This window comes from Sinohyriopsis cumingii, chromosome 16, assembly GCF_028554795.1.
Source record: "Sinohyriopsis cumingii isolate HCF-2022 chromosome 16, ASM2855479v2, whole genome shotgun sequence".
In the NCBI taxonomy this organism is placed as follows: domain Eukaryota; kingdom Metazoa; phylum Mollusca; class Bivalvia; order Unionida; family Unionidae; genus Sinohyriopsis; species Sinohyriopsis cumingii.
In genome coordinates, this window is record NC_142976.1 from 73227284 (window position 1) to 73242250 (window position 14967).

At 36.3% G+C, this 14967-nt stretch overlaps 1 protein-coding gene across 1 annotated transcript in view; it reads right to left on the reverse strand.

Annotated features, from left to right (window-relative positions):
• Positions 1-3204: 3204 nt before the first annotated feature.
• LOC149780778 (uncharacterized) overlaps positions 3205-14967 on the reverse strand; it is a 42405-nt gene continuing 30642 nt past the window's right edge. Inside the window, exon 9 of the mRNA XM_089937855.1 lies at positions 3205-14605. Coding sequence (XP_089793981.1) covers positions 14400-14605 — 206 coding nt within the window. The 3' untranslated portion in view covers positions 3205-14399. The remainder of the gene's footprint in view (positions 14606-14967) is intronic.

Sequence of the window (14967 nt, forward strand, 5' to 3'; positions counted from 1 at the left end):
CGACCAGTCCTAACACTAACCTCTTAATGCTGAGCGCCAAGCGAGGGAGCTGTTAGTAACATTTTTGTAAGTCTTTGGTATGACTCGGTCGGGAATTGAATCCACGACCTCCCGCATTAGAGGCGGACGCTCTAACCACTAGGCCACCAGAGCGGTCGAAAAGTTTTGCTTTCATGCCTAACTTTTTAGTCGGTTGTATTGTTGTGATTAATATAAAAAAAAATTTTTTTTAATAATATTTAAAGTGATGAATTGCTTCTGATGGCGTCTGCATTCAACAGACACTTGTAACTCCACTGAAAAACTCTTCTGTACTTTTGCAGTGTCTGATGACACATGCTATTTCAGCTTCCCAACATCAACAAGTTTTTGGATACCTTGAATCCACCATATAATAAAAACCAAACACGGCCATTGTGAAGAGAGGTATTCAAACAGAATTTGACACTATCGAATGAAAACAATGTTTTAATAACTCTCTGGGAATATAGAATTAGCACGAACGCTAAAATCATGACATTTCTGTTAACTGTTCAGTTGAATTCTGCTTATGTGGATGCATTTGATCCAGTCCCTGTAGTAAACTCTTCGTTCCAAATACTAAATTTCATAAGGGCAGCTGTAATTTGGATACCACAGCCTTATCTTTGGAGGCCTGGTCTAGTTCTGATACTGTCATTGATAACAAGTCAGTGGATGAGAATCCTAATTTTCATTCTGACAATGAGACTGGTCATCAGTGTCAGGAATGGATTCTGATGCCCAGCCTCTAGATAAGGTATGTATGGATCTGGGTCAGCTGGATAGTAACATTGTCCCGGTCAGTTAACAGTGACCATGTTATATTGGATTTAATATAAAATTTAATGAAGTTGACAGATGATAGCTTGTGTTTTTATTTATTTTTCATTTCTCATTATATAAATAACCCAACTATGAGCCAATATTTATGTCTACACGCACAGCCGACTCTCAAATGGGGCCCGAGTGGCCAAGTGGTCTAAAGCGCTCACCGTAACGGATCATTGCCGTCTCACCTGTCAGCTTGGGTTCGAGTCTCAAGTTCAGCGGGTTCTTCCTCCATCATTTATACCGGCCGACATGTATATCCTATCTTGTGCTGAAAAATGGTGTTAAACCCTAAAACCACAACAACGACTGTCGACTGTCTGAAGTCTGGGGGACTAGAAGCAAACTTTGGATGACACCGAGGTCATCAAGGTACAAATGTACATCCAGTCAAATACATGTATTTTCCTACATAATGCTGAATATTTTAGCTATTATCGGTTTAGTTTTACGGGAATTTAAAAAATTTGAGGGAAATATACAACTTTCGTTAAAAGTGTAAGCCTCAGACTGGGATGTTTTGGTTTCAATTGAATTTAAACCACATCAGAGTTGTCATTTCAACTAAAATTACATTGCCTTATATTTTGGCCCAAACTTCATGTAGCCGTCTTCAACCATATCCTTGTTATTCAGCCATGAGTTTTAAAACCCTGCGTTTGGAGATAGTTGATCCACAAAACCAGTCTGTATTTCTGATGTGTGAGATGTTATCCGAGTTGGTCTGTTTTGATCTCGATCGTGCTCCAATGTAGTTCATACATGCAATGGAACATCAAATCCATGCAGTAACAGACCTATTGGTCCCACCCAGAAAAGGTTAGTCAAGTTCTGGCAGCGAGGATGGAGATGGAGCTGTTGCTGTCACTAACCCGAATCACTTGGATTGCTTTGTGGCTGATGAACCTTCTGGAGTGCAATAATCTTCGAAAAGTAAATCATTCAATGCAGTGACATCATGTATACTTATAGAAAAGTGTCATCGTCTCTCAATGTGTGTTTCTGTGCATTCCCTTTATGTTCTCCATTATTGCAACCCACTAACATTCGGTCCAAGTGGCACATATCAGACATGTATTCCTGAGTGGCAACCAGACACATATAATGGTAACCATTCCTGTGTTTCCACTGTTTACACAACTTACACTTTATTCAGTCCATGATCTAACTCGGTAAGATAAAAATATATAGAGATGTAACAAGGCACAAGTAAAGGCCCATTTGGTAGCCTTTACAGGAAAGGTACTGAAGTATCACTATTAAAACTTAAGAAAGTGGTTGCTATAGGATAAATTCTAATAAAAACATCTGTGAGAAAGGCCAAATGACTACCTATACAGGTAAGATCTTACAAACATTACTTATAACAGCTATAAAATGAATGCTATAACTAAAGCATGTGCAGAAAACTTACTTCTTTGTATCAGACCGCAGCTGAAATTATACAGCAAATTCAAATTTTCTAAACAGCACACACAATACCTGCACATAAAATAAAGATACACCAAAGTGAAGGGACACACTAGCGACCTGTGCAGTTTCATACGATGGGCATGTGTACAAATATGACAAAGTTACAATTCTACAAATACGGGAAAACTTAGTCGTTGAAAGAAAAAGAGCATGGAAAAGTTGTAATGTACACCAGCACTTCCCTTCAAAGAGAAAACCCTTCCTATGTGCATTAAGTTAGAAAACTTCCATAATTCTTGTAGGTTTGGTTTGCAAGCCTCTTGTCAGGAAAGACCATGCTACTCAGCACACAAAAAAATTAACTTGAGTATTCAAGGGATAAAGCACCAATCCCTGTAACAAGGGGAGATCACTCAAATTAACTTCCACCTATGTGGGCTGTAACTTTTACCTTTATAGCTAGAATTTCAGACCAGAAGGCCTTGACTTGTGATGAGGAGTAGTTCTCCTAAGATATTATGATTGGGTAATGTATTTGAAGAAGAAACTTTTAAACAAGTGTTAATAATTATGCATGCAGTCAAGAGCATCTTAAGTAATTTCTACAAAAGCATCCTTCAGACCCAGATTTCTCAGGCACCTTTTGTAGCATTTGGCTTTTGGGCAGATGTCAGAAAAGTGAGGTATCTCAGGCTTACTTGAGCCTCTTGTGATTAAACAAGATACAAACAATTCTTAGGATATGTTCTTCTACCTGATTTATACCTAGAGAGGTTGCCCTAGTAACATATAGTGTGGTTTTCTTAGCAAAATGGTGTGAAACCATTTTTATCAAATTTTGCATAGTGGATGGGATTGCTGCATTGGGGATGGTTATTATGTAAGATATATATCATTTTCAGAGTGCTCTAAACACTGGAAATAGAAAAGATTCCAATTAAAAATGTTTCATTATTTTTATTGCATATGAAGTACAGATGTACACATTTTTAGCATCATTATTTACATATCAGCACAGTGCTATTAGCACTCTGAAGATTTTTAATGAGCATTTGAATCTTAACAAACGAATACATCAAAATAATGCTTAACACAGATAACAGATTTCTGAGACCACAGAGTCTGCTTATAACTGTGAAGATGGGTTTACAAAACGTGCGAGTCTGGATTGGGTTTCGTAGGGTGTAGTAGTGGTTGGCCTTGTGAAACATAATATTTGACAACTCTGAGCAACCTTGCTGTGCACAAATTCAGTATAGTCAATTTCAGAGACTGTGATTCTCACTGCTTGAAAATTATCACAAAAAAGATGTATGCTTATTTTAAAATGGTTTCAGAAACAATCTACATGTATACTGAACAAGCAAAACCATTGCTGATGTAGAATGTTTGTGTTTTACCATTGTGTGTTAGCTACAGCCAATCCAAATCTGTAGTATTACAATAATTACATCACCAACATAATGAAACCCTAAACGATGTCTTATATCAATAGTTTTAAAAAATTTAAACTATACAATGAACATCAAAAGAAATATATGGACTCCTGTACACCTGACAGAGCTTCTTTATGAAGATTAGAGTCTAACTGAATAATTTTAAATACATTACAATTAAACAAAATATGAGATACAATGTCAGTATGAGGTGTCTATCAAATGCTGTTATTACAGCATACTCTAATACAGATTACAGCATACTCTAATACAGATTACAGCATACTCTAAAACAGGCATAATGTGAATAATTATAATGGAGAATGCTGTAAATTCACTAACTCTCATGACAAAGGAATCCAAGTACGCTTAAACATTGGATGTAAAATCAATGTTTAACAATATCTAAAGATATGCTTGCTGTCCTCTTGAGCTGTGATCAAAATACAGAGCGAAAACTGTAGGAATTATAAATAATACAATTTTAGACAACACAAAATTTTGGGTTGCAAATGTGCTAAGTTGACTGGATTTTGCAAAATTTTCATGAAGATGAAACAGTGTTAAACAGTGAATAGTTTTAGATACCATATGTACTTGCTTATAAATCTAGTCCAACTCAACATAGATACTTATTTCAGATCACATAATGCACCAGTATAATAGAGTTATGTTGTTTTTTTGTAACAAACTGTAAAGACCCAGATCTGCCTGTACATTATGCAGCGGATTTGGGTCAGTGCAGTTTGACTAAACTTGAAGCAAAAACACACAGTAAAAACACCAATATATAGAATATGTACTCATAATCTACAAGACAGCCTTCAAGTTTCATGTACTAAAACTGCTTTCTCCCTGGATGAATGATTATACTTTAATTATGGCATAAAACAACTAAGCATCATGTGTTAAATTATATATACTGGAACAGTATACAGTATGAAATGCAATCCAATCAAATGAATGCATGACATGTAAACATGTACACTGCAATAGCTGCTCTGTTACACAAATTGGCAGTCATATACACTGTCCGAAGAAAATACCTGCATTTATTGGACCCAATGTACCTGTGCATAAAGTATGCTCAATGCAAACAGCATTGACTCCAATTTGCCATCATAAAATGTACCAGTAGATCTCAGTCACTCTTAAATGTTCTAATAACAAACCATGCAAATATGTAATACTCTGATAAGAAAGTACATGGCAGCAGATCTGGGCCAGTGGTGTTTGCAGTTAGCTGCACATTATACTGGTAACTAGGATATTTTCTTGTCCCATTTATACAAGAGTACCTATCAAACAAGCAAATTCCCCAAAATGATGCCCCAAGTTTTCCACTAAAAGTTGGTGTTTTGTACAGAATGGGCTTCTGACAATAGCACTGTGGTAAATAAGTTATGACACATTTGTAAAGACATTACTGATGACACAAACCCTAAATATTTGGAACTCAATGTCTTAACAATGTAAAGCTGCATAAAAAATGTGGGTACAACATTCAATGACCAGTTTCACTAAATGAAGACATTAAAAAGTTAATAATAACATTCCCCTTTGTTATATCAATATACAGTTGCATATATTAAATCCAATAATAATCATGGGAAGTACTGTGTGGAACAAGAGTGGGTGGGTGGGTCAATTAGGGGCCACAATTAAACTAATCGATTAAGCAGACCAATCAATGCAAAAATCCAAGTCAGGTGTCATCAACATAAAGCTGTAAACCAGATCTGGTTAAAATACAATAGGAAATAAAGGAGCCTTTGTGCAAAAAGGAAAGTGATGGAGTCCAACAAATGGAGGGCCAAGATGCTGATAATCAATCCACACTAAGATTTTCATCAGTCTCAAACTGCATACCAAATTTGCATGAAATCCAATTAAAACGGAGTAACTGAGCAGAAATAACAGTGAACAAGTCCAACAACCAGAGGCGATAAATCTGCTTAGTGCCCATCCATTTAGTATGTACGCATGGAAAGGGGATTAACCCAAAGGCATATGCTTGTGTGTGTGTGTGGGGGGGTCTACTGATAATGTACGTACACACAGAAAACAGGATGGGTGTGTGAAACCTCGAAAATAATTTGTCTAATAAGTAACCTGTTCAACTGGGTTCAGTCGGTGTTTGAATTTTAGTGGACATTAGACAAACGTTTTGAAAGTTACACAGCTTACTTCTTTGATGCAGCCAGTCATTCAACATCGGTGGACTATCTGTTTTATTAAACACGTTAATAGTATTAATCCTTGATTGTTTCTGCTCGGATTAAATATAGGCCATTCTTTAGAATTTGGGGGTGCGTCAAATGTACGTGTGCAGGTGAGGTGGAGGGGTGTAAAAAAGCATGCATGTGTACGGGGGGAGGGGAGGAGGGATCAAGCTTTGCCAGATTTTTGCATATGTACTAAATGGATGGCCCCTTATAATGAAGTATAGCACTGTAATTAAACTCTGCCATAGTTGAAATCTAGATAAATAAAGTTGCATAGAGAAGAATGGATCAATGGTCATGATTCTGCTAAATGACGATGTAGAACACAGAGAATCAAACTAAAGCAAGGCCTTATCAACACCAATTTGCCTATAAATTTGGTAAAACTCGAATGATAATCAAGACAGTTGTAATACAGAGATGAAAGTGAATAGGTATGTCAGTTAGCAGCTACAAATCAGTTAAAGAACAATGAATGCATCAAATCAGTTACATAACAATAAATGCTGACAACTTAATTCAGAAAAGTTCTCATCAGTATCAAGCAAAAAGAACTTATTTCTTTTCAATCTAGTCATGAGATTTTTTCTGCAAAATAAGAAAATAGGTGGGTCTGAAAATCAGGGGCTATAACTCTTGCTAAATGATAATACATAACCTGAAAATCAAAGTCTTATCACTGTCCCAGCAGAATCATGCTGCATACTGAATTTACTTGAAATCGATAATAATCACAGGGAGTTTAGCATGTGGAGACAAAAGTGTCAGTCTGGCAATCAGAGATTATAACACTTAAATACTGATGTTGAATGACAACCAAGTTCAGCTATGATCTAATACGAATGAAGGTGCCTATGAAATTTAGCTGAAATCGAAAAATTAAGGATGTTATTATGCAGAAATAAGTCTGGGTGGGAATGTCAATTAGGGGCTTCAGCTGTGATAAATGAAGAATGCTGACCAAATTGAACTCACCTATGGTCTCAACAGCATTAAACAGCACAAAAAATTAGGTTGATATCCATTTGGAATTTGTTTAAATTATAAATTATGTTTTACCAAGAATACTTACCTGACCATCTTTATATTTGGACTCACTTCGGCTACTGCTGAATCAATCTCTCCCAAAGAGTTAACTTTACCATCTCTATATACATACTACACACAAAATCTATTGGAAGAAACTCTTTAGATATAATGTTATAATTACCATCCGTATCCAATAAGTGGCTACCATTATGTTTATCAGTTCAAGTGATACATCAACAAAGACGACTATTTGTGGGGAGGTGTTGGCGGGCTTATTAAAAATGTGATCAGGTAAGTATTCTCTAAGAAACATAATGTACAATTAAATTTCCTCTATCTGTCAAATACATTAGCTAATCACACTTATATTATGAGAATTGGTAAGAAGGTAAGAAGAGGAGGAAATATTGGAAGTCTAAGGAATGCATTGATAGGAATCCTCATGTAAAACCATTCTTCTAATAAAAGAGGCAGCTGGAACTGTATCTTGTAGTTTTTAGAAGGATTTTATGATGAGACATTATCTGACTTCTTCATTTAAAGAACCAAACCATCTGAGATGAACTATAAATGGTTTGGATCAACCAAGTGAGCAAGCAATCCACACGCTGTAAGCCAAGGCTAGCAGGAAGCATATCCTGTATGACAGCAGCTTCATCAAAGTCTTCTACAAAGTCTGAATTGTAGATTAGTAAGAACCCTTGAAAGATTCCATTTGGGTAACAACATCAAGTGACCTAGGGCAAACACATCAATATCAACCAATATTATGAGAGATCCTTGTCATGGCATGTATTCATTCTCGCGTGTGTTCAAAGTAATCTATAATTATGCAGCATTACCCCATAATATTCAAGGCTAATTTTTCTTCTTTAAACAGCCTCTTTTAATGTTCCTGCACCTGGATCAACGTGTAAAGACTTGTCATTTCCCCTTGTAAACTATCAAAGTGGATGGTCTTCCACTTGCAATTATCTAAACAATAAATGGTTTGAACTTTTATGGAAGGCTTCCACTGGAAAAGCCTAGCATGAAAGTAAAGTCTGTCTCAACAAGGATAGATGACATGTTCTTGTATGTTGCACAACTAGAAAAATGCCTGAATCTTTGTGTGAATGTCTGTGGATGACATATTCTTGGTTGTTAAGCAATCTGAAAAATGCCTGAATATTTCTGAGTGTCTATTGCTAACCAGAGTAGATTACTAATCCAGGATTGGTACAGTAGAACCTGTCTTGAAAGATCACCTCTTCTGCCAAACAATAATGGTCTCTCAGAACAGACAGTCTTTCAAGACAGGTCATAGCTATATAATGAATATATCCATGCATTGAGAATATGGTCTTTCAAGACATGGGATCTCTCATAGCAGTGGTCTTTCAAGACATGAGGTCTCTCATAGCAGTGGTCTTTCAAGACAGGTTTTACTGTACTATTTAAGAAGGGTGACCAAAATCACCTTGCACTTCAGATCCCTTATTTTTTAATCTTTGGGACTCAGCACTGTGGCATGGAAAGCATAGCTAGTATCTTGTCCTACTGCATAGGACTCTGGGTCTAGCACTGAAGACACCTTGTTGCAAAGAAACAACCTCAACGTCCTATGGAAGACCAACTTGTGAAGATACAACATGGAGTGCAATGTCTGGCCTTACCTCGATAACTGATCAGGTAGTAAATTGAGCCAGCAAAGGATCCCAGACCAAAACAAAGATCTGGTGATTTAGTCCACTCTTCCTTGCGAAGGTGTATTATTTAAAAAATTCCAAAATTATGACAATATTTTTGCAAAGCAGATTCCACCCTGAATGAGGAGCACTGATTATGGCCTTCATTTCCAGGATATGTATGTGATGGACTCTCTCCTCTCGTCTTTAGTTGCCAAGACCTGTACTGAAGAATGACAATAGTTGGGGAACCCAACCTTGTGTACTGGCATCCATATAAACTGTAACCTCCAGTAGTGGGGTTTCTATAGGAACTCCTGCCCACAGCAATTCCCAGTTCTACCACAATGTAGTAAGTACTTTATCATGATCAAGATCTCAATATGATCATGTAAACAACCAAGATATATAGCATCACTAATCCAGAAAGGACATTTACAAAGGGATCATGAACAGGTAGCCCAGGTCTGCAATTGTGTTTAAAAGTCAGAGGAGTTGCAGAAACTCTCTTACAAAAATCTAAGTCTTTGAGAGCAACCAGTTTATATTCTGTACCAGAACTGAACTCACCCTGTTTCTGCATGGTGTTGTTTGGATATACCATCATCCTTGTTGTTGAGGTTGATCTGAAGTAGATCACAAGTATTGGTAAACACCCATGGACTAAGGTCGAGTCCAAAAAGAAGCATATGGAACTGATAAACAGTTCCCTGGAAAGAGAATGTGATGAAAGGCGAGAGACGTGAAAGTAGGCATCCATATAGTCCAACAACAAACTCATCTTTCCTTAGAGAGATCATGTATCTGGCCTGATTCAGTTTAGACTTGGCAGCAACTATGTACTTTTTAAGCTGGCTCAGTTTGGTCAATGGCTGAAATTGTCCAACATCAGCAAAAGTCTACAGATGCCCTGTGAGTCAGGCTTGTCAAAAGTCTCCACTGTCCGCTTGGTGAGCAAAGGACGAATCTACTTCACCAATACGAGCACCTTCTCTTTGCTGAATTTGAGCCGAGTCACAGAAGGGGAAGATGAATAGGGTGGAGATGAATAAACAAAATTTCTTAATTCTTCTAAAAGAATGTTTACTCACTAACCCCCATATGTTGTCTGAGAACAGATCCATCCAAGACTGTTGGAAGTGAACTCTAGAGCCTGCAGGTATATCATCAGTGACAGCACTGTCTCATTATGATTTGCTTGTAAGCTTGGAGAAGGACAAATTGGATTTCCCCTTCCATTTAATAGAGGGCTTTCTATGCTGGAAAGACTGCTGTTGTCAACGTTGCTGTTGTGGTCTAAACAATTAATGTTGATAAGAGCCTGTCGGTTCCTTTTTCAATTGCAGGTCATATCAATGTTGCGACTGAGATTAATGCTGAAAGTGAAAGAAAGGCAAGTTGCAGAGGCATGTCCTGTGCATCCTGCTCCTTTACATCTTCAACACAGCCTTAAAATAACAGGGGATCTAAATGACAATGAACATAATGTCAAAGAGTGGTATGGCTTGAATGATCGTGAACACAGGATGGCATCTGGACTAGCCAGGTTACACAAGGCAAAGAGCATGTTCAACATAGTGCAGTGAGCAATATTAATAAATTCAACATTTCAGCATGAAGATTCCCATGCATGTTCATTATTTGCTTTATTACAAGCCTAAAACAGGAGGTGATGCCTGATGGCTACTATGTTTTAACTAGGTCTGAGGTTGTCTGGAACATATGGCCATCCACCTTGTAGAACTGCTGGGCGGACATGCTGAATGCTGCTATATCCTTGTCTAGGTTTGGGATGTATACATGATAAGAGTATGAGCATGTCTTATCCCAGTGGTTGGAGGATAATGCCAGCAACTGACTTTTGGAGAAAAGGGTCTTGGAATTACAAGGATCCAATATTTTTCTGACAAACAATTAAAACCTCCTCAATTTTACAAGATTTGAGGCAGTATATGGAAAGTGTAATGGTCATCCTCATCTACTTAAGCATTGACACAGTATGCCAGACTGGATGTGAGTAAGCACTGACACAGTATGCCAGACTGGATAAGAGTAAGCACTGACACAGTATGCCAGACCGGATGAGAGTAAGCACTGACACAGTATGCCAGACTGGATGTGAGTAAGCACTGACACAGTATGCAAGACTGGATGAGAGTAAGCATTGACACAGTATGCCAGACTGGATGAGAGTCAAGAGGGCATCCAGATTAACTTAACATTCTATGAATCTCTTCAATTAAAACTAAGCTCTTCTGATTGTAGGATATTAATTTATATCTGATTGAGGTTACCCCCACTTGCAGATTATTTTTGTCTGGTAAGCATTCCACATCCACAGATATCAATTCTATCAAAAGGGATGAGTCACATATATCCCATCTATTAAAATGGAAAGTTTGAATTGTCATAAGTAGGATGTTGATACACATTCATGGGAAACAATAAATTGCAGGCCAGGTAACTGGATAAGCAGACTGGCAACTGTTGGTGTTTCAGTCAATGAAAGGGTCAATGGAACCAAAGGTCAGACAGCTATGTGAGCAGACCAAATAGATAAGTTTCCAAACATGTAATGCTCTGTAATGCATTGAAACAACTGACCAAATGTCACAATTAAGAATGACTATTGGGCTTGCTTGCTGAGCTGGTCAGAAGTTAGTACAGTTGGTTTGGTTGCAGAAAAAAGCTGGTGAGATCAGTTGGAAAACCGAGTCTGACAGTCAGTCTAGCTCTGCTCTAAATTGTATGGAGACTTACACCCAAGGGCTGCCAGAAGGAAGGAATTCTCTTATTTTAAGTAAATCGAGAAATCCACTAATGCCAACATCATCAGTACCATGTGTTTTTTTAAATTAAAAATATAGTTCATTTCGTCTGAGAATCTGACAAGAAATGAAAAGGTGGAAAAAATCCAAAGTTCACCATTCGTATTACAATTCACTGGAAATAACTATAGCAAAGGCAAAATCTAGGGAATCTTGGGAGCTAAAAGGGCAAAAGAAACAATTCTCAACTATCCTAGCAACAGACCCTAAACTGAGGTGAAAGTTAAAACTTTTGTGTCAGATGAGTTAGATCTCTGTCTATCTTTCAACTGCTTCTGATGTACTTCAAAGACTGGAAGATGTACACTTTGTATAACTCAGATATATCTTATGCATGACCGACGACTTGAACTTATTAAAGTGTACCTACAACAACAATAAAAACAACACTGTTGTAAAATTCAACTAAAGGTGAAAATAATCAAAATTTACAATGTAGTAAGAACTGAAATGCAAGGATAAAGCTGAGCCTGCCAGTAAATGTTACACAGGTTATGCATAACACAAACTGTGCAAAAATACAAAAATTTAAAGATGAAAATTTTAAAAAATTAAGAGACAAATGCTCAGAATAGGGCTAATACAAAACTGAAAAACAATTTCAACTTTTTAAGTGGATGGTTAACATTTTTTGAGAAATCTTCAAGATTTCAGTGGTGACAGACATTTTACCTGTAAGGAGCAACACCTTATGGTGATAAACATCTGGTATATAGGTAGCTAATTAGTGGAGGAAATTACAATGGTATTTCAGACGAGTTCGCCTCCACAGATATTATTTTCATTCTCTGTACAGTATTTAGATGGAAAGACAGATTTTTTCAGTCATGTTGGGATAGCTGGATTCAAGAGGCAGCATAAGTTAGATTCCAAATGTATTCAACAGAGAAATGAAGACACGATGGCCAAACAGATGGACAGGTCCAATTTAACATCACCACTGCTTTTTGTGAGGTTAATATTTATACAGTGTGTGGTATAAAATTACTTAGCAAAACGAAACTGCCAAATTTCATTGATTTATTTCCTAAGGAATAAAAATAACTTACACAAGGAGACATCACAGTGCAAATGAAAATATGAGGACCAAAAAAAGTCAGCTACAAGAACATTACAAAAATGTGTAGTAGTAACTCCTGTACAGTGAAATATTTATATTAGTTACTATTGGATATCACATCTTATAAAATTTGCATAAACTTGTGTGCGTAAATAAAGAAAAAAAAATGAAAATTCTGAAAATTGTTACCCATACTCTGATATTAAATCCTAAAATGGCATTTTTAATATATTAAATAACATTATAAGACGTATATTTGCATAAATAAATATCCATTCACCAATACTTATAATATTAAATACCTATGACAAGAAATTTCTTATCTGATTGAACTATGCTTATTTTCCTTTTAAAATATTAGGTCAATTCAGTTTAATTTTCACGTTTAATGTTTCAAAAGTATAGGTCTGTTAGTCCCAAGAGTGTTCTTGATAAAAGCAAAGAGAAATCCTGATTACTGTACTATTCCGCAATGTTTTGTTGTTTTAACAGCTATTCAGTAAAGATTGTTTTTCACCGGTTCAAAGTAAAATTACTTGAGTTGTATTAGAGTCAAACGACCATATGTGGAACCAGAAGTTAACTCTTTGGTGGCAATTTTAAGATAATTTTTTCCCGTATATTCTCACTATCAATTCTTTTTCAGGTAAATATTTACTGCTGACATAAAACAATCTGCATATTAAGAAAAAGAGAATACAAATATTTAACTGTCTGAACAAAACATGAATTTTACCATTTCAGTTTCAATATACATCTGGGAAAATACAAACATTTTCCAGGACCCTGGGTGGACGAGTGGTCTAAGGTGCTCGCAATTACAAATCACTGCTATCTCACCTACATGTTTGAGTCTCAAGCTCAGTCATTGTGGGTATGTGAGAAAACTTGCCAGAAGCTCCCCGTGGGTCAGTGGTTCTTCCTGGGGTTTTCCTGGGCTCTTTCTCCACCTAACTATAATGTCTGCCATATAAAGCCTATCATGTGTTGAAAAATGGGATTACACCCATAACAACAACAAAAGTTTGCCAATTTAAAGATTGGCTTATTTGAAGCATTTGTAACAAAATTAAATGTTCATAATTTCTACTCTTAATAATATTACCAAATTATGACTTTTTAAAAAAGAATTTCAAAACATTGTCCAAGTCTGCTTGATTAAAGTCATGTGCCATAATTTTTCCTAAAGAACTCAACAGTTACTTTTCCTTTTAATAATTACTTCGTGTAAGTTTGTTTACCCCCCTTCATTGCCAATAAATGTAATTTAGTAATGATAAAAAGCCTTAAAAAATGACCCACAGATGAATGATTTAATTTCTACTTTTGATGCTTATACCATAGGGTAAATACCATCCTATGAATTTTCAATTCAACTGAGAGGGTGTAAGAAAAATGAAATATCAACAATTTATGGTATTCAACTGCAGACCATACACAACGGTGCAATTAAAGAAAGTCAGGAGTAAATCACTGTTGAATGCATACCTATGGCCTGTTTGTCTCAATTGTACACCATTTGTTACCAATGTGGTCAAATAAATAAAAAAAAATCGCAAAATAGTATTTATCCCATGTAAATATGCAGTGAATGGTACATAAACCCATTATCTTTAATTCACATGCATTCATTCAACTCAACCTAATTCTTTAATATCTGACATTCAGGATTTCTTTTTCAACTTGGTTTTTCTAGCTGTATATTATATTTCAGTGATAAATATACAAGAAATGGAACAGAGTTTGGGTTTTTAATGTCAGTTACATGCTCAAACATTCTGATAAAATGCAACCTAGACTTACAAAGTGCACAAAAGACTTTCCTATTTTCAATTAACTGAAAGGCTTAATCAACCAGTGAATCCAAGAATCTACACTGAACTTTACTAACTTTAGAAAGACTTTGGAGCTGGCTGTTTAAATGGTAACTCTGGTACACTCATCAGTTCCTCAAAAGCATCTGCACTGGATCTCATAAACAATGTGATACCGGCTTTGTACACAGCTGGGATGGAAATGTGGGACGTCAGTTGAGGACGAAACCCAGCGGCATGGTTGAGTGGTGAGCAGTTCTCACGTAAAACATTAGCTACTTGACCTAGAGATAGAAAAATGGCCAAAGATAAAACAAAATTTATGACAACACAGGCTTCTCATTATCTCTATAGCACAAAGTAGAATGTTTTATATTTCTACACTCCCTGCAAATTGCATTTAATAATTGTGGAAATTACCTGCATTGTGTAACGCTTTTGTAGAAATTGATGAACTACCAAGGATGCATTGGATTTCATTTTATATCTATATACATCGTTTTTTTAAAATCTATGATGTAGAGGATTTAGAATTAAATACACCTAAAATTGTAGCAAACCTATTAATGATTATTTTATTTAAATTTAATGCCATACTCACCCTCTTCCAAGGTAAATTTAATTTGAATAGCATTAACAGCCTGTC